Source organism: Leuresthes tenuis, unplaced genomic scaffold (genome assembly GCF_036924035.1).
Source record: "Leuresthes tenuis unplaced genomic scaffold, fLeuTen1.0.hap1 SCAF_13, whole genome shotgun sequence".
Classification (NCBI taxonomy): Eukaryota; Metazoa; Chordata; class Actinopteri; order Atheriniformes; family Atherinopsidae; genus Leuresthes; species Leuresthes tenuis.
In genome coordinates, this window is record NW_027325367.1 from 3,747,138 (window position 1) to 3,767,255 (window position 20,118).

Below are 20,118 nucleotides of genomic sequence, written 5' to 3' on the forward strand. Positions count from 1 at the left end.
CCTGCGCATGCGCAAACAGGGGCGGGGATTGTGTTGATTGATCTGGCTAATTTCACGGCTTTGAAACACCATAAATCTTAGATTATCTTAGATTATCACGACTTTTGATCAGGGTTGGAGCCAGGATTAATTCTAGTGTCAACAGGTTCCCCTTTGGGAAGAACAATTTCAGCCAAAATCATATTCTAATTCTAAATTTAGTATTTTTTTAGCTACTGTAAATATTCCATGTATATTTGTTTCTCCATATTGTGAATGTGTGAGTTTACTTTTATGAAACTTCGTGAAAGTTTGAAAGACTTACTGAAGTTTAGTCAATCTCAGTCCTTTTACCAATGTTTTTACTCATCTTCCGTCCTTGCTCTGCACTTTAAAACTCAACCCTTTATCATCCTGCTCTTTTTCCACATTTTTCAGTGCCTATACTCTGCTATACTCAAAGACTAGTGGAAGTGAACCTATCTAAATCATCTCTAAAACTTGGTTTAGGTATGTAATGCTAAAATAAACTATGTGTTATTACATGACTTTTTCAAACCAGCCATTTGTGAAAAAAAAAATCATGATTTAGATTATTATTGTTCCAAGGAAATGAAAAAATATGAAGAAACACGGCGGTCACATTGAAACGAGCTACCTCGTGCTATCGGAGCTCTCTCTGCCGTCAAGAATCTCTTGAAGACTCATCTCATTAGAGAACACCTCCTCTCTTAAGAACTCTAACCTGCTCTTACTTACACCTCCGTACTTGGTCAATTCATACTCTGTCATCCATCCATCCATTTCCTGTAATTGTTTAATCCAATTTAGGGTCATGGAAGGGCTGGAGTCGATCCCAGCTGTCACTGGCCAAGAGGCAGAGTACACCCTGAATAGGTCACCAGTCCATCACAGGTCCACACAGAGACAAACTCCTCGGATCAATTTAGAGTCATCAGTTAACCTAACATGCACGTTTTGGGTGGTGGGAAGCAGCCCTTATACTGTGTAATTCTGATCAATACTGATTTAGCACCTGTCAAGTTACCAGAGGGACTCAGGACGCAGATGCGGGGTCGTGGTTTCAAGATGATTTAAATAAACAAACACAAGAGATCACTGCACTACAGGGCGACCTCCCGGCAGCGCAAAAGAAACGGGCTATAAAACGCCTAAGCGCCCTCCTCCGTACCTACGGTGGAGAAGGAGCGCGGCTATGAAAATTAACAAACAAACTCTCTCCAAACTGGGAGGTAAACAGAAAAGCTATGAACACTTCAACAAACTAAGTCACGCTCTCAAAATGAGGCGGAATAAAACAAAGGCTCTATGAAAATTTAACTTTAACTAAAAGCTCTCCTTTAACGGAGGCGACTAAGAATGGTTACAACAGAAATCGCTCCTGAAAACGGAAGAAAAACAAAGCTATGGAATTTACCGTAACAATAAATAAACTAAGGCTATGGAAGTTGAATAAATTACAAAACAAGACAGCACTGCAGGAGAGTCGCTCGCTGCAGGCTCGTGGATTCGAGACGAGACAAGACAAGGTGGCTGGTAATGACGCTCAAAATGAGACAACATACTGGCGACGAGACAAGGGAAACGCAGACTATTTAAGCACGAGGGACCAAGGGAAACAGGTGGAAACACTTGGGAATCAGGGAAGACAATCAGACGCTTGACACGGGAGGAAGGGCAAGTCACCTGAAACGAGAGGACAAGGTTAGTGATCTTTCAAAATAAAACAGGAAATGACAAGACATGGAACGGAAAATAAACCGTGACGGCACTGATGTATAGACCAGGATTTTTACTGCACTGCAGCTTGAATGTTGGGTTCTCATTTGTAAATTGCATTGAATGAAAGTGTCAAATGTTGAATGACTAAATGCAAATATACTTGTTTTTCTTTTAGCTTTAACTGCAACTGATGATTTAAAAGAAAAGGATCTTAATGTTGGACATGGACCCATAACTAGACCAATGGACCTGAGCCTCAGTTATTGCGTAAGTTCTGTAGAAGAGTTTAGCCCGTTCAAGCTTAAAAGGCATCTTGAAAGGCATCCTGTGTGATTTTTCCCTTGCACACAGTGATATCTCCATATTTTCTCAATCTCATGATGATATTGTGGACTGTAAATGATGGAATATTCAAAGACTTCGCAGCTTTACATTTAGGAACTTTATCCTGAATTTCCTTCACAATTAGCAGACAGATTTCTTAGCAGACTGCTGAACCTCTGCCCATCTTTACTTCTGAGAGACTCTGCCTCTTTAAGGTGCTACTTTAAAACTAATAGTGTTACCGGCATGTTGCCAATTAACCAAATTATTTGTAGCGTGTTCCTCCACCTGTTTTCCTTTCAGTACAACTTACTGACAACTTTTTGTTGCTGCAACTTTTTCTAGACGTGTTGCTGCCATCAAGTTTGGAACTTGCAAAGATTTAATGCACTCAGGTAATAGTAAATATTCAACATTTTCTAATGGGAAACTGGGCCTGAATAAACCCACCATCACTTCATAGTTTGTCCCTTTGGCCTGTAAAGGCAGACATCAGGGACGGTTACTTAAGATAGGCTTGTGTTGTCAGGAGAACCCAAATTTTCTAAAGCTAATTGCTCCGGGCAGGGTCTGCGCACACAAACAAGTGAAGATCCAGACAAACATGACGTATTAGACCTGTATGGGTAAGGGCATTTTGGAAATATCTGTCCTGCCTACAACAGGGGAAGCAGGACTGGAGCCTGGGGTAATTTGTTGGCCCCTTGGTTTCCAGAGAGCTTGGTTGGGCCCAGTCTAAACCAGTGATATGAGGGAACATGTGGGCCACAAATAAGGTTGAGAGATGCCATGCATGTCAGGTGGGAGGATGGAGCAGGGTTATCAGTCGCTTCATACCTGAGTAAAGTCTGTGATGTGTGTCAGTAGCTGAACAGGAGGGAATATTACACCAGACTCATGGTATATTCTATATGCTGCATTCTTCACTTATTTTTAATCACGGTTCGAGTTATTTTCTGAATTCTCTATTGTCAGATGTTTTACTTGGCTTTGTGTTCTCTTTCTGTACTAATTTGTCGTCTTTTTTCTTGTGGTTTTGCTTTTTAAAAGCCTTATGTTAAGTCAGTGTTAACATAATTGAATTCATTTAGTAGGAGACTTATTAATTGTGTGTTTCATTAGCTAGGAACTCTTTATTTTAGTCCATAATCTGACCTGTCATAGTCATTAGATGTCCCCACTCATCTTCTTTTGTTCTCCATCTTACCATCTCGCCACCTGCTCCCTGTTTCTAATGAGCTCTCCTGCGTTCACTTACCCAATCACCTCTCCCAGTGCATATTCTCCCTGGTTTTCTCTGTTTAATGTCCTCATCAGTGTCACTCCTCTGTTGCTGCCTGGGTTGTTGTGGTTTGTTTCTTTAGGGTACATTTCTTTATTTTGCACAGTGTTTCTTTTTTGCAAAATTAGATCATTCCAGTTCCTTCATCTCGCTCTTCCACAGTTCACCTGCATTTTGAGTCTTACATCCAAGTGCAAAACATTATATTATTGAAGGACTGATGTGTGCAGAAAGCATTCATCCAGACTTTGAAAGTGATCTGATGTTTTCAAATCTCATAATGATAGATGGGGGGGGGGGTACTTACAGTAAAGTCTTGTTTACTGTAAGTACAGACTAAACTTCAAAGGAAGTAATGAAGGAATTTTATTCTACTTAAATCAAAAGGATCCTTAAAAGTTGGCTAACTTTTATCTTGTGATCTTGTTACTGTTGGTACAAGGAACAGAGAGACTTTAAGTGACATCATTCTGTCAACAATAATGGTGGCCATGATAATGATAATCATTTGCTGTGACTGCCTTAAACTCTGCGTTTGTTCCGCCTGTCGGTCTGAGACAGATGAAACATGATCGCAGTGGTGAAAGCATATTCTGCACCACATAACAATCAGATGGATCCCAGCAGAGATCTTTCAGACTCATGATAAATGAGGGAACATCTGAGCTGGTTTGATCCAGTAACCTTTGTGTTAACCAAACATTTAACAGAGCAGACAGCAGCCGTGGGGGAGCAGCATTAATCCCACCCACTGGCACAGATTTTCCATTTATCAGGCTTTCAGATTTTTTTTGTGGTGAAATAAAAGTGAGCATCTGCACATGCACATTGCAGCATGAATATGGCAAACAACTCCTCACACACTATGCTTGCAGGCTACTTTCCTCCAGTTGTATTTCTTAAACTGACCTTTAGCTTTTAACTGCAGAGAGATTTATTGATTTTCTGTCATTCATTACGAGGACATGCAGCACGAAGTCCAAATGGCTTTTAAAGTTATAGCAAACTTTAATGAGATGCTTCCAAAAAAGGAAAAAAGGAGTTGTTAACATGTCCTTTTAAAACAGCAGCAAAGGAAGAGCTAGTTTGGCTACATTTAATAAAATAGTATACATCAGTTTCCTTCATATTGAAACAAAAGTACATTCCATATTGCATTATAGGAAATAAGATATCAAAATTATTGGGCCCCAAGCTGACCAGCAGGCAGTCACCGACAAGCCTCTTCTGCATGGGTGACTACAAGGTGGAGCCTCAGTTTTCCTAACCAGGAGAGGGATGTGTGCTCCACGCTATATCCATCACAAGGGTCATTAAATCACTGCTCCTCATAGGATCACTGGGCATTCAAAGCCCTCCACCATGATAAGATGGTAATCTATGAAGGGGCAACTTAAGGTGTTTCAGGAATCTGGTCGGGATGCCTTCTGGATATCCCTGGGGAAGGTTTTTGGGTAAGTCCCAGCAGAAGGAGACAGACCCAGGACCCACAACAGAAGTGATTTATCGTGCCTTGATGTCAACCAGAAGAGGTTGGGAAGAGGGAGGTCTGGGGATCTCTTTTCAGATTATTGCCCCTGTGATCCAGCCTGAAAAAGCAGTAAAAAGTCTGGGTTTCATATGTTTACAACATTATCAGATTAAATGAGAGTTCTCAGCCCCCATCATCATGATGATGATATGAAATGAACTATTTAAGTACAGCCCTTCTGTATTTATCCATGTGCAACATTAGAAATACTGCTTATCTACTGCTCTGAATTGTCCCTCAGGGTGTTGACTGAATGAATTCCTCTCAAACAGCCCCACCAGCCTGATGCTGGTTCTCTGGGAATACGCTGATAACTTTACCCGCAGCTTTCCTCCAGCCCACAGTCACATCGGTGATTATAATGAGATGAGCTGCGAAGCAGAACAATCGTGGGTCTAAAAATATCTGCCTCTGACATTGTGACACGTTGATTCTGTGTTGCTTTGATGCAGCTCAAACTGGCCAGACTGGGGTTTCACTGCAGAAGCCTCACCAGTCTGTGGATTCTAAGAGGTTGCCCAGAAAAAACACAGCTTAACATTGTACTTTATGGCAAAAATTATAGATAGGCTGAATATGAAAGTCAGGATCTGAATTATCACCATCTCATAACATAAATCAACCTTCATTTCTGACAGTTCCACATTCAGAGCAGCCACAAGAGGGCAATAAAACCAAGAGATGAGAATCAGGAAATATAATGAAGTCTTTTCTTATCATTTGAATTTCAGCAGTCGGTCACCAGATCATTGAATCATGCATCAAACCAGCAAACCTCTGATAATCCGGCCCATTTCATCAGCACCATCTGGCTGCTACTTAATCTCTTAATTCCTGTGGAAACAGTGAAGCTGGACAGTTTTTCACATTGTTTCTGTACTTTGTCTTAAGATTTGTTAAATAAATTATGATGTAATGTAACATGTCATGTGTTGTTGTCCATCTGAGGTTATATTTACTTGATTTTAAGACATCTAATGGACCAGCTGAATTTTTTTAATGATTATTTTGCTCTATTTGTAAAAAGATTGCGTACTTTCTCTTTCATACGCCTGCATAATGCATCAGGTCTGAATGTGTGAAGCAAAGATGAGAAATATGTTAGAAATATCACTTATTCAGCTTCATATTAGAAACAGAAAGCTTCTAATTGTCTTCTGTCCTTCCAATAAAAAAAATACAGACTTCACTTGTGCATAATTATCTTTATTCATTTTAATATGTAACAATCAAACAGGAATTCAAGCATTTTGGCGAACAGAGAACATTTGAGTGCATTTTCTTTTCAGTCTTCCCTTTCAATCAGTCTATATACTGGAATATGTTAAAGTCTAATCAAAAACGGTGAATCAAACATCATATTAAAGTTCTGAAGCAGCATAAACATCCTCACTGGCGAGCAGATGTTTGCAGATATCTGTAATCAGTAAACAGGGTCCCACATGCACACAAATATGCACACGTTCCTGTTAGACTGGGCAGAAACTTTACACTCGTCAGCCGTTTGTATGTTCAGGACACATCCCAAGAGCTTCTTATCTGCACAAAGGACAAAAGAAACATTTCCACAGCTGAGGAAAACTGAATGCGGTGGGATGTATTTCTGAAACCAACAATAACTGATTTTCCATCATTAGCTGAATTAGCAAAGGTGAAGAAATTCAGGTGCAAAATCCCTTTTAACTCGTGCCAGTTCCCTGTGATACTCGTCATTTCATGACCTGCAGTATTAAAACAACCGATGCTAGTGTTGTGGTTAGCTCTAAAAAGAGAGTTGAAATTGCAGGGTGTAATGTTTTGAGGCCACAATCCTTTTTTATAATTGTCAAAGGAGCCAGAGTTCCTCCTGGTGTCAGACCAGGGATGTAGTGCTCTCAGGGTTGATCCGCACCGGCCTTGTGCTCTTCCTCAGGTCCTGCAGCTGTTTGGCCGGCTTGCCAACGCCCTCCTCAAACCTCCGCTCGACCACCGGCAGCACGGTGTCGTGGAGGAAGGAAGCGTTCTGCAGGATGAAGGACTTCTTCTCAGGGTCCTGCTCACAGCGGAGGCTGTAGTCCACGTGTTGCACGGCCACTAGGATTATCTCCCTCAGGCTCTCCAGCAGCACCATGTGCAGCTCAGGGAAGTAGAGCTTCAAGCCTTCCTCCAAGAAGCTCATCATCTGCTTAGTGAAGGCCACGATGGTGTAGCTCAGGTTCACCCAACAGTCATCGCCTGTGTACTGCTGGAAGCTGATGCCACAGCTGCGCATCTCGTCCTGAAAGACAGTTTGTTGACTGGTGTCATGAAACATATCGATTATATGTATTATCATTAGGGCTGTAGCAATACACTAATCTCACGATACGATACATTGCATTCAGCCAATGATTCGATATGATTTTATAGTATTAAATCAATGCGATATGATTTGAAAAGGCTGAAAAATCAATATTTTATCGGGAAACAAAACATCGATATATATTGCGGTATCGATAAAAATCGCTCAGCCCTAATTATAATAAAGCAAATATTACACAACCAACATGAAGGCTGATATTCCAAGAAAGACAGAAACACTTCAGAGATTTAAGTCATAGATTTACAAAGTATGACCTCAGGAAATGAGTTGTTTCCTGTGTGGTTCCTGTCACTTCCAAGAGCACAAAGTTAAACTCCACCTTGAGTTTTGCCAGAGCCTCGGGGGTCATTAGGTTCATCCTCCTCCACATCTCCTCAGAGTTCCGATGTTTGGTGGCCTCGATAATAATGTCCTTGTAGCTCTGAAGGCCTGCTTTGATGTCTTTGACCAGCAGCGACTGCAGAGTGAAGGTCAGGTCCAGGCCGATCTCAGTCAGCTGCTGACAGTGTTCTTTCGCCACTTTAACACACTCTGCTGCGGTCGACAGGCTCTCCTTACTGTCAAACACCTGGGAAAGAGAAAAACCACGAGCTTCTGAATATTCAACAGTACTTCTGTTGGATTACACAACCCCATTATTGTATATACAGTATATACTCTAACTCTTTAATATTATTTCAGCTGGAAGCACTGTAAAGACTCTTTGACAGGCATTCCTCTTCCAGATTCTGTTAGATGTTTTGTTTGTCATGCTGATTTTATATCCAAAGAGCCAGTACTAAATGATACCTCCATGGCCAAAGAAAACCCCAGAAATGAAACCTACCTGTTTGCTGAAAGCATCCACAAACATGCTCATGGCTGATCTGGACCAGACCACAAAGGCAGAGTAGCAGCCTGTGTTTCCGGCAAAGTCCATCTCAAACTCCTTGGCAGTCTCCAGCAAGCTTGTAAAGAAGATGTTGCAGAGTTTGTGGATGTAGAGCAGCGTGGCTCCTTCGATGCGAAGCTGCCGTATGGCTGTCTGGACTGCTGCAGCGCGATTATTCAGGAACAGCTCGCAGGCTTTGGTGGACTGACCTGAAACCAACACAACCCATGCAGAAACAAACAGAGTTGGTGTGTGAGGACAACGCAGACGGATTATATCAGAGGAGAACTTTGTATCAGTTCTTATTCATCTAGGTGGGTTGTGAAAAAGGGTAAGAACAGTGCAACAGAAGAGGTTACGACGGCTTCTTTGCTAAGTTGTCTGTTATGTGTCGACACAACACTGGTTCATCCCTAGAGTTAGGAGCCTTTTCTCTGCCTGAATGAGTTAAGTGGCTTAACAAAAAAAAGAACACATTCCTCTGAAGATGAGTGAAGAAGCAGCAAATGTCCAAAGAAAAACTTGTTAAACATGTAAATCTTCACTTTCCTTTAATATATTTCGTGTTAATGGCAGTATCGTAATGTTTAGTTATATTAAAGTATTAAAAAAACAGACACTGAAATGACAGGTTTGCATAATTAGCATTAGCATATTAAATCTTTAGCATGGGCCTCTTGTGAGATGTTGTTAAGGGAAAAGAAAAGAAACAAAGACAGACCTAGTCTGATGAGCTGGGAGACAGCCCTCCGAGTTGCTTTAGGTCCACCCCGAAGTGATCGATCTGGAGACAACTCAAACACCAGAACCTCGGTCAGCTGCCGCACACGCTCGTCCACCTTGGACCTGAGCTCCTTCACCCTCTGGGTGACCGGCTGGTCTTTCAGATATTCGTTGAGCTTGTCCAGCAGGTCAACGGCACCCTCGAAATCTCTCTGGGCGATGCACACATCCAGATCCTCCGGCAGCTCCTGGATCCACTCAAGGCTGAGGTCCACGCTTTCTTCAGCACCTGCTGGCTCATCATCCTCCACATCGAAAGGGTTGGTGGACACCTCAGCTCGTATAGGAGAGGTAGGGGGCTCCTCCTCTTTCTTGTGTTTGTCTTTGGACACTTTATTCTTCTTGGTTTCGTCTAGGATCTCCAGCCACTCCTTCTTGACTTTGCTGTTCTCTGCCTGGAAGATGCGACTGTCTGGGAACATGAGGATCTTGAACATGTCCTTCATGGGAGGGTTGTCCTTTACATTGACCACAGCGAAGCTCTCCAGGTCATACAGGGCGTTGTATTTGTACTTCACCGTGCCTCTGCGATTGGGCAGCCAGGTGGCAATTAAGAGACAGTCATTCATCAGGAAAGCATGCACCTTCTGGATGGGGGACATGTTGTCTACATCAAACTCCACAAGGTCTCCATTGTAGACGAGGTGCCTCCCTGGGGAGTCCATGATGTTCTTAGCTCCTTCTACTTTCTCCAGCAGGGAAGTGAGAGTCCTCTGCTTCAGCTCCTCTGTCTCCTTGGGAAAAGCAGCCTGCATCTCTTTGGAGGTCTCATCCTTGTCTGTTGACAGTAAGGACTGGGTGATGCTCTCCATGATGCTCTTCTGCTCGGTCAGGATGTGGCTCAGCTGGTACATTTCACTTTCCAGGTACGAAATCTCTTTGGCCGTTTCGATAAACTGTCTGTAGTTCTTATACACATTTTTCTTGAGGTTTTGGGCAGTTTCGTCGGCCAGGTTTTGTATTTTCTGACGATGCTCCTGCAAATCTCTGTCGCCATCTGAGTGCTGAGAAAGCTGCTTGACGTAATTTTGCGGCTCGAAATTTGGCGATTCGAGAAGTTTCCGCAGTCGGTTTCCGGTTTCCGACATGTTTAGTCGTGTGTTCGTTTATCTATTATAACAAAAATGTTGATCAAATAGGGAGGAATTTGGGCGGAGGAAGAGTTCACAGAAGCTCCTTCATATCCGCTTCAACACAAACAGGAAGCTGTAAACTGGTTGACACCCGGATCGGGAACGTCATGAAAAGAGATGGCCAACCAATCGTATACGACCAAACAACGTTATTTACTCACATCATTTCACTCTAAAAAGTGTAAATATTTTAACTGAATGCCCAATAAATATAAATACGGTGTATTTTGTGCAGATCCATCCTATTTCCTTGCAAATTAAACAAAATATTGCTAATTCTATTTTTTAGTTAGGTTTTTATTGGCCAACCAGCTGAACCAAAGATGACTACATATCCCAGAATCCTCGAGTACAGCGTTTCCCGGCGCCTACATTTGTCAAGTTTCAGTCAAGGGTGTAACGGAAATCAAAAGTGATAGCACAGATAATATTACGAATGCTGAAAAAAACATTAACATATGCTACAGAAAAGAAGACAGCTGTCATCTGATTATATATATGAAATTAAGAAATAAACATACTGAAGCCACAACTCATTATAAACGGCCACTGAACTCTTCTTTTGAAATTCTTACCGGAAGTAGCTTCTACCGTCACAACCATAACAAATAATGTGTTGGCGCTAGCTTTGGACTGACAGTTACAAAATACTGTCGGCTAATAAGAAAATGGGACCGGTTTTACCGAAATTATGACACAAATTAGAGTATTTGTGGACTTGGTTAGTTTTAAGGACTTTTATAATGATCAGGTCGAAGCTGCCATTTGTTTGGGAAGCGTTAGCTGAGCACGTTAGCTCGTTATTGTTCACGTAAATCGAAGCCACGTCGCCGGTTAGCTGCTGTGCTTCAGCTGTTCTCTGCTGCTGTTATGGATGAGGACTTTCTGCTCGCTATTCAGCTGCAGGAGCAGTTTAACAACGAATACGAGACTTCAGTGTTTTCATCAAACAGCTTTGAGGATAATGACCTCGGACAAAGCAGTAAGAAACGCAAAGTGGAGGTAGCTGGAGGTGGCAGTGCTGTTATCCCCGTCTGGAAGCCGACTCCCCAGCCTGAGCGGCCCCTGAGCATCGTGGATGAGTCCTGGGAGATGCTGGACCCCAGCCCAGATGCCAGAGCCATGTTTCTGGAGTTTAACGACATGTTCTTCTGGGGTAAACTTAGCGGAGTGGAGGTTAAGTGGAGCCCCAGAATGACACTGCAAGTCACTTATTATTTTCTATGTTTTTGTGTTTGCTCTGATTTCCCTGGTGCAGAATACAAGATAATGTGACAAAAACACCACATCATATTAGAAAAGTACACAGTAAAACACAAGACAACACATTTGACTACACACAATTATAAAACCAGAAGCAACACATTTCACAGAACAAGGCCACAACCCAATATTTCAGGGAACAAATGAACATTTTGGGAGATAAAACATTAAAACGGACAACTACATAATGACAGATATCATGTGTCAGGACACGATGAGAAAATATCTTATGATAAACTCAATGACTGAATGAAATTATTCCAGAAAAAGCGCCAAAAAACCCTGAAAACCATTATTTTAAGAAATGCTGCAGCAAAATGTCACAAAACCGAACAAGAATACAGAAAACAGGACATTTCAAAACACGCTTAGTTCATTTTTTTATGTGAAATTCAGTCATTTTTGTTCAGTTGCTTCCTGAAATGATTTAAATGTTGTCATGATCTTGTTTTTGTCCAGTTTTGCTGATCTGAAAACATAATATGTTCAATAAATGAGTGGTTGCACGCGTCTAATGTCTCCTCTTGCTTTTCCTCGTAGGTGCGCTGGTGTGTGTTCTTATGAAGGTCGAGGTGGACTGTGTTCGATCCGACTCAGCGAGCCGCTGCTGAAGCTCAGACCGAGAAAGGACCTGGTGCAGGTGAGCTCAGTAACCTGCTATATGCAGTTGATCGAGTCACTGGCGATGCATTTATATTTTCTTAAAACTATAAATTCAGTATTTCTGAATGTTGGACCTTTTATTTTTAGCTCTGTTTGTGTCAGTGTGTGAAACCGAAGCTTGAACTGCTGAAAAGGACCTTTGCTTTTCTTGCTTCTGCAGACCCTCCTCCATGAAATGATTCACGCACTCCTGTTTGTGACCCAGAATAACCGAGACAGAGACGGCCATGGACCCGAGTTCTGCAAACACATGAACAGGATCAACAAGGCCAGTGGGACCAATATCACGGTAGGTTCGTTTTCTCAAAAATCGTCTTGTCAGTAGATATAAACCAGTGAAAAACTGAAACCTTTCTCTTCCCTTCTCCTCAGATCTACCACACCTTCCATGATGAGGTTGATGTGTACCGGCAGCACTGGTGGCGATGCAACGGGCCCTGCCAGAGCCGCAAGCCTTACTTTGGCTTCGTGAAGAGGGCCATGAACCGGGCTCCGTCCTCTCTGGACCCTTGGTGGGAGGATCACCGGAGGACCTGTGGTGGGACTTACACCAAGGTCAAGGAGCCTGAAGGATATGGCAAGAAAGGCAAGAAGGAAGGGAAGAAAGCCTCTGGAAATAACAAGCCTTCAACTACAGCTACAGGTAACTCACCTGTGGCCCTTCCAAAGAGTTCAGCTGGAGTAGGAAGTGCCAACAGGACACAGCACAGTGTTTACAGACTCATCGCAGTCAGTTCCTGCCTGTGAGATTTAGATCTGTGATGGATTACTGAGTTTAATATGTGTCATAAGGTGGACTTTAATTTATCCTGTTATCCTTCTCAGGTTCTGGATCACAGGACATAAGGAACATCATCCCATTTAGTGGGAAAGGCTTCCTCCTGGGTGGAGTTCCAGCTCAGTCCCAGAGCTCCATGTCTTCCACAACACCAGTGCCTTTATCCAACGCCGGCTCCTCTCAGAAGAAGCTCTTCACCCCCGCCTCTCCAGCCAAAACCTCCAGATTCTCTGACCAAAGCAAAGGGATCTCCAGCAGCCGAACCTCAATCAGACCACCTGCCTCCACAGGGGTGAAGCCAGCGGTGAAGAGGTCTGTCGGGAACACCAGAGTTTTCGTCAACATCAACGGCTCGCCCGTGAAAGTCCAGAAATCCAAGAGCAGCAGTGGCAGCCAAGGAGCAGATAAGCCCAAACAGAAGTCCATTCAGGACCTCTTCAACAACACAAGCCTCGGGAAGTCAGGAAGTCAGTCCTGCAACACAGAGACGAAAAGAGACGCGCCGTCATCGCCAAAGACTTCCTCAACCACCACCTCCTCCGTCTTTACGAAGAATTCACCTCTACTTTCATCAGCATCCCAAGGAACTACCGGACCAGCTCAGTCCAAGTATTTCGGGGACTCTGGCGGTGTCACCACATCAGAGGCTGCAGGCAGAGGTCAGACCTCCAGGAAGAGGCCGTGGGATAACAGCTCAGCCAGCATCTCTGATTTCTTCCAGAGGACACCGGGCACCGATTCCATAAAGACCAAATCACCTGCAGTGCAGCAAAGAACTGCAAGCATCACCTCTTCATCTCTTCAGTCCTCTGCTGGACTGCACAGCGGTGCCGCCACCTCCCCCCCCTCTGCTCTGATGGTCAGCTGTCCCGTGTGCCAAGCAAAAGTGCAGGAGTCAAAGATCAATGAGCATCTGGACTCTTGCCTCTCCTGAAGAAGTTTTAAAGCGGTTTTAAGGTTTAAAGTAACTGTGAGATCTTGGACTTTTAGTCAAATGATACACTGATTTAATAAGAGGACAGATGGAGCTCACCCTGGTTTCACAGCTGAAACGGTTTATTTTTCCTGATTCTCCTTGTTTTTGAACCTTCTTCTTTCCTGAGTGCCTCCAGCCCCCTGCAGGGTTTCACAGATAACACAAATAACACTGAACATGACTTGAATTATAAGGTTTTACCTGCAACTTTAACAGAACTCTGTGCTTTCTGGGGTGAAGAGATTGATAAATTATTTCACAGTTGATGGGTGTGATTTGAACACATTGTTATTTAAATGCAGAAGCTGTTGTGGTGTGTGTCTGTTCATCTTATTTCTGCCTCTTCTGAGGGTGACTGGGTCGAGTTGTGGCTCTTGTAGTCTGATGTTTCCCCTTCAAACAGCAGCAGACACCCTCTGATTTCTGCTGATGTGCGGGAATCAGATTTCACACTCGCTGGCTTTTTTATTTCTGCACGTCTTCACAGTTGCTCTGCACTGAGCTGCAGGGTCACACAGTGCAAGGCTGTTTGATTGTACACTGATACTACAGATGTTTCCTCACCACTGACATCTCCAGTAGAGGAAATGAGGACGTTCCACATGTTTTGGTAACTATTTTACATTTTTAGAAATCTGTTGTTGTAAAGGAAATTATAATGTATGCTTTGTTAGGATTTTTACTGTCAAATAAAACAGTTTTATTGTTCCATTTGCCTGAGAGTTTTAGTTTTTTTTTTTATAATTTTCTTTTTAAATTCAGCATCTGTGATCTTAGAGACTGAGGAGTCTCAGAGTGGGTTAAAAGTTTTTGTCACGCTCAACAAAGAGGAGGGCAGACAGAGTGGGCGTGGCTGTGCTGGTGGGAGAACAGAATGAGGAAGAGGAGGGTAAGGGCAAAGGTCAGAGGTCAGACAGCATGAAGCCAGCTGCTGATCAGGGCCAGGAGCAGTCAGAAGCGTGCATCCATTGCATTTAATTTACCACGGTCTGCTGCAGCAGCTTTAACAGCCATATGGCTACACATTAAACCCTCCCAGTCTCAGCAGGGTGTGCAGTGTGTCCTTAAAACATTTGAGGAAACTGGACAAGTGGAGGACAAAAGAAGAAGTGTCAGGCCTAAAAAACTATCTACAGCAGATGAACAGGATCTGAAAGTGATGTCCTTAAGAAAGAGGAAAAAATCCAGCTGTGACCTGACAGGACCTGAGAGATGCATCTGGACCTTCAGCTGATCCATCTACTGTTGGCCCAAGCCTCATCAGAAATGGTCTCCATGGAAGGGTGGCTGTCAAGAAGCCATTCTTAAGGAAGGGAAACAGGGAGAAAAGGCTGAGCTGTGCCAAATGACACAAGAAGTGGACTGAAAATCAGTGGCAACAGGTCTTATGGAGGGATGAATCCTCCCCAGAGCCCGGACCTCAACATTATTGAAGCAGTGTGGGATCATCTGACAGAGAACGGAACAAAAGGCAGAAATCAGTGGTGACTCAAGACTTTTGCACAGTACTGTATGTCAGAACATTTTTGCCTGAACCTGTGCTGTCATCAGCTTGATTCACTCTGTTTGCTGGTAATTATTCTGAAAATATCTGCATGTTTAAATAGATATTTTGACCTGGAAGATTATTTGAAGTATCACCCTCCAGCTCTACCCTTTTGTCTAAATATGGTCACTTCTGGTTCAAAGATCAGGGCGGCCGAATACTGAACTCAAGGTTTACAAACTTACATCCGCTTCGAAGACCATCATCAGACTTTTAGATGCAACGTGGTTTCTGCATAGGCTTCCTGCTTGATTTTGCAACAATAACTGTAGCTCAGCAGATCCCTTTCCTGTTTGACTCCAGGAGGAAGCTGCCACCCACATCCTTGTATACAGAAACTCATGTCACTTACAACAGCTGTTCATCCAAGCCACTCCTCCTTCCTGACCTGCTGAACATCGACTCATCATAGGAAGCTGACCCCCCTCCTTCCTCTCAGACCAATTGTCTTTCCCTGATGGCAGTGTCGCTCTGTCAGCTGTTGTAGCAGTTAAGTGGAACTTGAGCACACTCTGGGCTCGTTTTGTCTGGTAGAAGTGGCAGGTTTTTCCCTTCCCAGATGTCCTACAAACAAATCTAGATCTTAAAATGTATATCATATTTGTCCATATTTGTCATCACCAACACTTCAGCATCAACAACCAGCACTATGTGCAGGAAACCCCATTTTTCAGTCACAAATGTTGAAATTAACAGGCTTTGCATGCTGGAAAATTCACAATAAGTCAGTGCAAGGCATGTGTGCACCGAGCGGACAACAATCATTATCTGTCCATCTTTTTCTTGACAACGATGTTTACATTCTTTTTAATCAGTCTATAAACCTCTGATTCAGAAGATGTGTGTGAAAAGCATTCCATCATGATTTTCCACAGCCCACATGTTTTATTCATCTGAACTGCTCTTAGATCAAGCAGAAAAGGTGTCCATTTCCTTTGTAAATTACTCACAATGTCAAGATTAAATAATGAGAGAATATCTGGTGCAAAATGACGCAAACCCATTGTGCTTTTAGCAGCGTAGATTAACACCACCCTGATACAGTTACATGCATCTCCAGGGGGTGCCATCATATGTCTAATCCTTTGATCTCAAGGGGCAGTGATGACGATGAGCGGAGGGGTGTGAGATTTTAAAAGGGTCTTCTGCTTCTAAAACCCCTGGACAAAACAGATTGTCCTTGATCGGCCTCTTTAAACTGCAGCCGTGGCCCGTCAGCTGGTGGCTAACGGTCGGGATTTTTAAGGGTAAATCTGCTGTTGTGCAGCACCTTGATGTTAAACAATCACCTTAAAAAAGAATCACCGCAGCTGAGTTTCATGTTATAAACCAGCACTCAGCATTTAGTGGATGAATTTATCAGATGTTTATTGGATGTCAGTTCAAATCTGGACCAGCAGCAATGGTGCTTTGTCATGGAATTCAGTGTTAAAAACTTTAAATTTAAAGCAGACTTGTGCAGAAAACACCAACTGAGCAGCATCAACCCTTGTGACAGCTGACATTTACTGACAAAACAGCTAAAGTTAGAGCGCCGGTGTCATATTTTCATAACGCCGTGTTGCTAAAGCATCTATAACCAGGACTCTGTCTGTAATTACTGTTCCTACGAGCACAAACTCTCTGCTGGAGATGTGCTCTCACTGTTGGAAACATGACACAGTATCAGCTGGGGAAGTGCAGGACATGATGCAAAAAATGCACCGTGAAAATGGTTCTGTTTCATATGCCACGTGTATGTTTGGATGCATCAACATTGGTGATGAGCGAGTGGAAATCAACATCCTCAGAGTCAAACTGGCCTCGTTTTCTGCTCTTCTTTCTGGGCAGCTGGCCAGATTGGAAGCAAAACAAGGTCGGGAGCGACTGTTGCAATATTTGTGTGTTCACATGCGGCCCCCCCAGAACACGTCATGAGCATTTCAGTGCATCTGTGAAAACAGCCTGAGAGAAGGTAGCTAACTTTGTTGTACCTTATTGTGTCATTATGTCTTGTTTTGTGCGCTTTGGGGGGTTTTGGTCTGTTTTTTCTTCTGATTCCTGCATCCGATGCCCTCAGTTTCCCTTCTTCTTGCAGTCATTTCCACCTGTTGATCCTTACTCACCTGCATCCACTTTCATCATCATCCTGCCCAACATATCTGTCTCTTTGTTCTCACATTCACTTGTTAGTTCAGTGATGTTCTTCTGTGTCAGCTTTGCCAGTTTTCCCTGTGAGAGAGTCATTTTATTTTAGTTGGTTTGTTCTTTTACTCTTGTTTTTTTTACATGTGCCTTTAATTTAGTTTTTCATAAAGCCTTTGTTCATCTTCATCAGCTGTCCTCGCCTCCTCGGTTCTGCTTTTGGGTCCAATCCCAAAATGTATCCTGATACATCACAGACATTATGAACCCAAGATATTTCATGTTTTGGATCATCAACTTCGTTTTATTTGTTGATATATATTCATTCCTCCATTTCAGGCTTGCAATACATTTCAAAAGAAGTTTTATGACTTTTTAATGTTCCCATTCCTTCTCACAACACTATACAGATGTTCTGTCATTGAGGATACCGAGTGATGAAGCATGTCAGGAGTTATTTTTTCCATTCTTCCTTATTTGGGTCATAAGATTTCTTTGTTAATTCTCCAACATCCTCTTTTTGGAGACAGCTCAGGACTGCAGGCAGGTCAGTCCAGTCCTTCTTCTTCAGCCACGTCTTTGGAATGTGTGCAGAATGCAGTTTTACATTGTCTTGTTGAAGAATGCACGGACGTCCCAGGGAAAGACGTTGTCTTGAAGGCAGCATAAGTTGCTGTAAAATCTTTTCTGCATCAATGCTGTCATCACAGAAGTGGAAATGAGCTTTGCTAAATTGTGTTTTTTAAGGCTGAAAGGCATTCTGAGGCATATTAACTAATCAAATAAAGTTGATGAGGCTAAACTCGAAATATCCTGGGTTCTTAGTGTCTGCAATTAAAATCGATGTCACAGTAAAACAAAGACTCTTTGTCTTGTTAGTTTCTTATTTTCCTTCTTGAAACATCCCCTACTTCCTCTGATGTTCAGGTTGTATTTTTTAAAGTTAAACTGAGACCACAGAGGTGTGTTCTGCAGTTTCTTTTCCACATTTTAATGTGATTTTAAGAGGCACATGAACAGTAAAAGGAAATTACAGCGATTAGAAATGCCAGACTTCATCCATCTGTCTTAATGGGTGTGAGTGTGTGTCTGTGTGTGGTACAGCACATGCTCCATGTTCTGAAAAAGCGTGTGATGCTTTTGTGTTGTTTCAAGGTTCTTGTTGTGTCATTGTTATGATCGTGCTTTGGGCTTGGGGGGGTTGAATACAGCCCACCATCTGTCCTTTGTAGTCAAACAATTACTCCCCCTCTCACACACACACACTCCTGCCGTGACCTCAAACCCTCCATGTACACTTAGGTGTCATCTGGTGTCATAAGGTCTCAAATGGAAAAAAAAGTCCCAATAGCTCCTACACAATGGAGTTTAATTCTAACAGATATTAGTCAATACTCTAAAACCAGGTCAAATGTTGTAGTCATGTGCAATATATGCATTATACTTGCCTTTTCATTGACTTTAAATTTTTTTGTACTGATGACAATCAAAGCAGAGCCAACAAACAAACAGATTTTTATCTTAAAAGCCTGAAACACTTTGTAGGGAAACGCCCAGCAGACAGTGTTAAAAGGACAGGAAGCCGATTGTACTTCACAGAGAAAATCCAGCGTTTGGGCAATTTACAACAACCAGTCATGTCGTGACCAGAACGTGAATTCAAAATAAAATCCATGTATTTTTCCCATATTACTGATGGTTGTGCTTAAAAAAAGGTTAATACTACTGGAACCTATGTAAAGATCTTTATGTAATTAACACATAATTTGTACAATTATGAACAGAGGCTACACTAGTAGTGATGTTGTATTATTATCATAATTATTATTATTCAAGCTGGCGTAATACGATGATATTTACATATATTTTCTCATCTGATATTTTAAATATTTCAGCTTCAGCATCAGTTATTGCATATCTCATGTGTGGAGAAGTCTCACGATGAACTAATGATACGATGGGAAAAAGTTTTCTGTTTAATCGGTGGAGAAGGTTCAACTCTTGTGTCTTTTAAATCAAACTTTAAGACGTTTGTGTTTACCACTCATCTAATTTAATAAAAGGACACTGATAATAACTTTTACTGCGCTGTATCTCCCAGTTTTGCTTTTTTTCAAGTGTAATTTTAGTTTTTAATTGTTTTATGTTGTATGTAATTAATTGTTTATGTTTGAATCACCTTGTTGTTGAACTGGGCCATTTGATTCCATTTGCTTGCCTTCAGATCCTTAAAGTAGATACGTACATATACATAGACTGTATATAAAAGATGGATGTAATCAGTAAATAACAAACAGGATGCCTATTGGACAGTCCTACAATATTATTAACGGTAGCAAGATGCTAGCACACAAACATCTCTGGCTCTACACGAATCTCATTCCAAAATCATTAAATTATGTAATAAAATCCTAATTCCATTAATTAGATTTATTATTTTCTACCTATGTGATAGTGGCCATATTTAAAACAATCCAATACTAAAACATGTACATCTGTCCAATCAGCTTTCAGTAAGGACCCTGCAGCTCCACCCACTTTACCAAATATGGTAATGACTGATTTTACTGTTTAAAAAGGCAGCTCAAACAATAATAGTTCAAGTTACGGTGGTTACATTTTTAAAAATCTATTGTTGGAAAGCTGGTTTCACAGCTTGGCGTTCTTTTGTTTACCGTGTAGTAGAAAAATGTCCTGCTTATGTTCGAAAGACGTGCTTTTATTTTGTGTAATCGTACCGGAAACACAATGTCTTCATCACTGCTGCATTAACGTGGCGTC

The 20,118-nt window shown here is 42.2% G+C and overlaps 2 protein-coding genes across 2 annotated transcripts; one reads left to right on the forward strand and one right to left on the reverse strand.

The window, feature by feature from the left end:
- Positions 1-6,049: 6,049 nt before the first annotated feature.
- Positions 6,050-10,053, reverse strand: exoc8 (exocyst complex component 8). Its single transcript, XM_072362267.1, has 4 exons — positions 8,793-10,053; positions 8,027-8,280; positions 7,520-7,768; positions 6,050-7,116 (listed from the first exon to the last, which is right to left on the reverse strand). Exons 1-4 carry the CDS (start codon positions 9,940-9,942, stop codon positions 6,712-6,714), a joined length of 2,058 nt encoding a protein of 685 aa, XP_072218368.1. The 5' UTR covers positions 9,943-10,053; the 3' UTR covers positions 6,050-6,711.
- A 536-nt stretch (positions 10,054-10,589) lies between these two features.
- Positions 10,590-14,335, forward strand: sprtn (SprT-like N-terminal domain). The gene is made up of 5 exons (XM_072362626.1): positions 10,590-11,189; positions 11,791-11,890; positions 12,074-12,202; positions 12,286-12,556; positions 12,739-14,335. The coding sequence occupies exons 1-5, from the start codon at positions 10,858-10,860 to the stop codon at positions 13,623-13,625; spliced, it is 1,719 nt and encodes a 572-aa protein (XP_072218727.1). The 5' UTR covers positions 10,590-10,857; the 3' UTR covers positions 13,626-14,335.
- Positions 14,336-20,118: the final 5,783 nt, after the last annotated feature.

Coding starts and splice junctions, on each gene's coding strand:
- sprtn (XM_072362626.1), top strand. CDS start 10,858: ATGGATGAGGACTTTCTGCTCGCTATTCAGCTGCAGGAGCAGTTTAAC. Junction 12,203..12,285: donor CCAGTGGGACCAATATCACG/GTAGGTTCGTTT, acceptor CCTTCTCCTCAG/ATCTACCACACCTTCCATGA. Junction 12,557..12,738: donor GCCTTCAACTACAGCTACAG/GTAACTCACCTG, acceptor TATCCTTCTCAG/GTTCTGGATCACAGGACATA.
- exoc8 (XM_072362267.1), bottom strand. CDS start 9,942: ATGTCGGAAACCGGAAACCGACTGCGGAAACTTCTCGAATCGCCAAAT. Junction 8,281..8,792: donor CTCCCAGCTCATCAGACTAG/GTCTGTCTTTGT, acceptor TGTTGGTTTCAG/GTCAGTCCACCAAAGCCTGC. Junction 7,117..7,519: donor AGGCTCTGGCAAAACTCAAG/GTGGAGTTTAAC, acceptor ACTGTCTTTCAG/GACGAGATGCGCAGCTGTGG.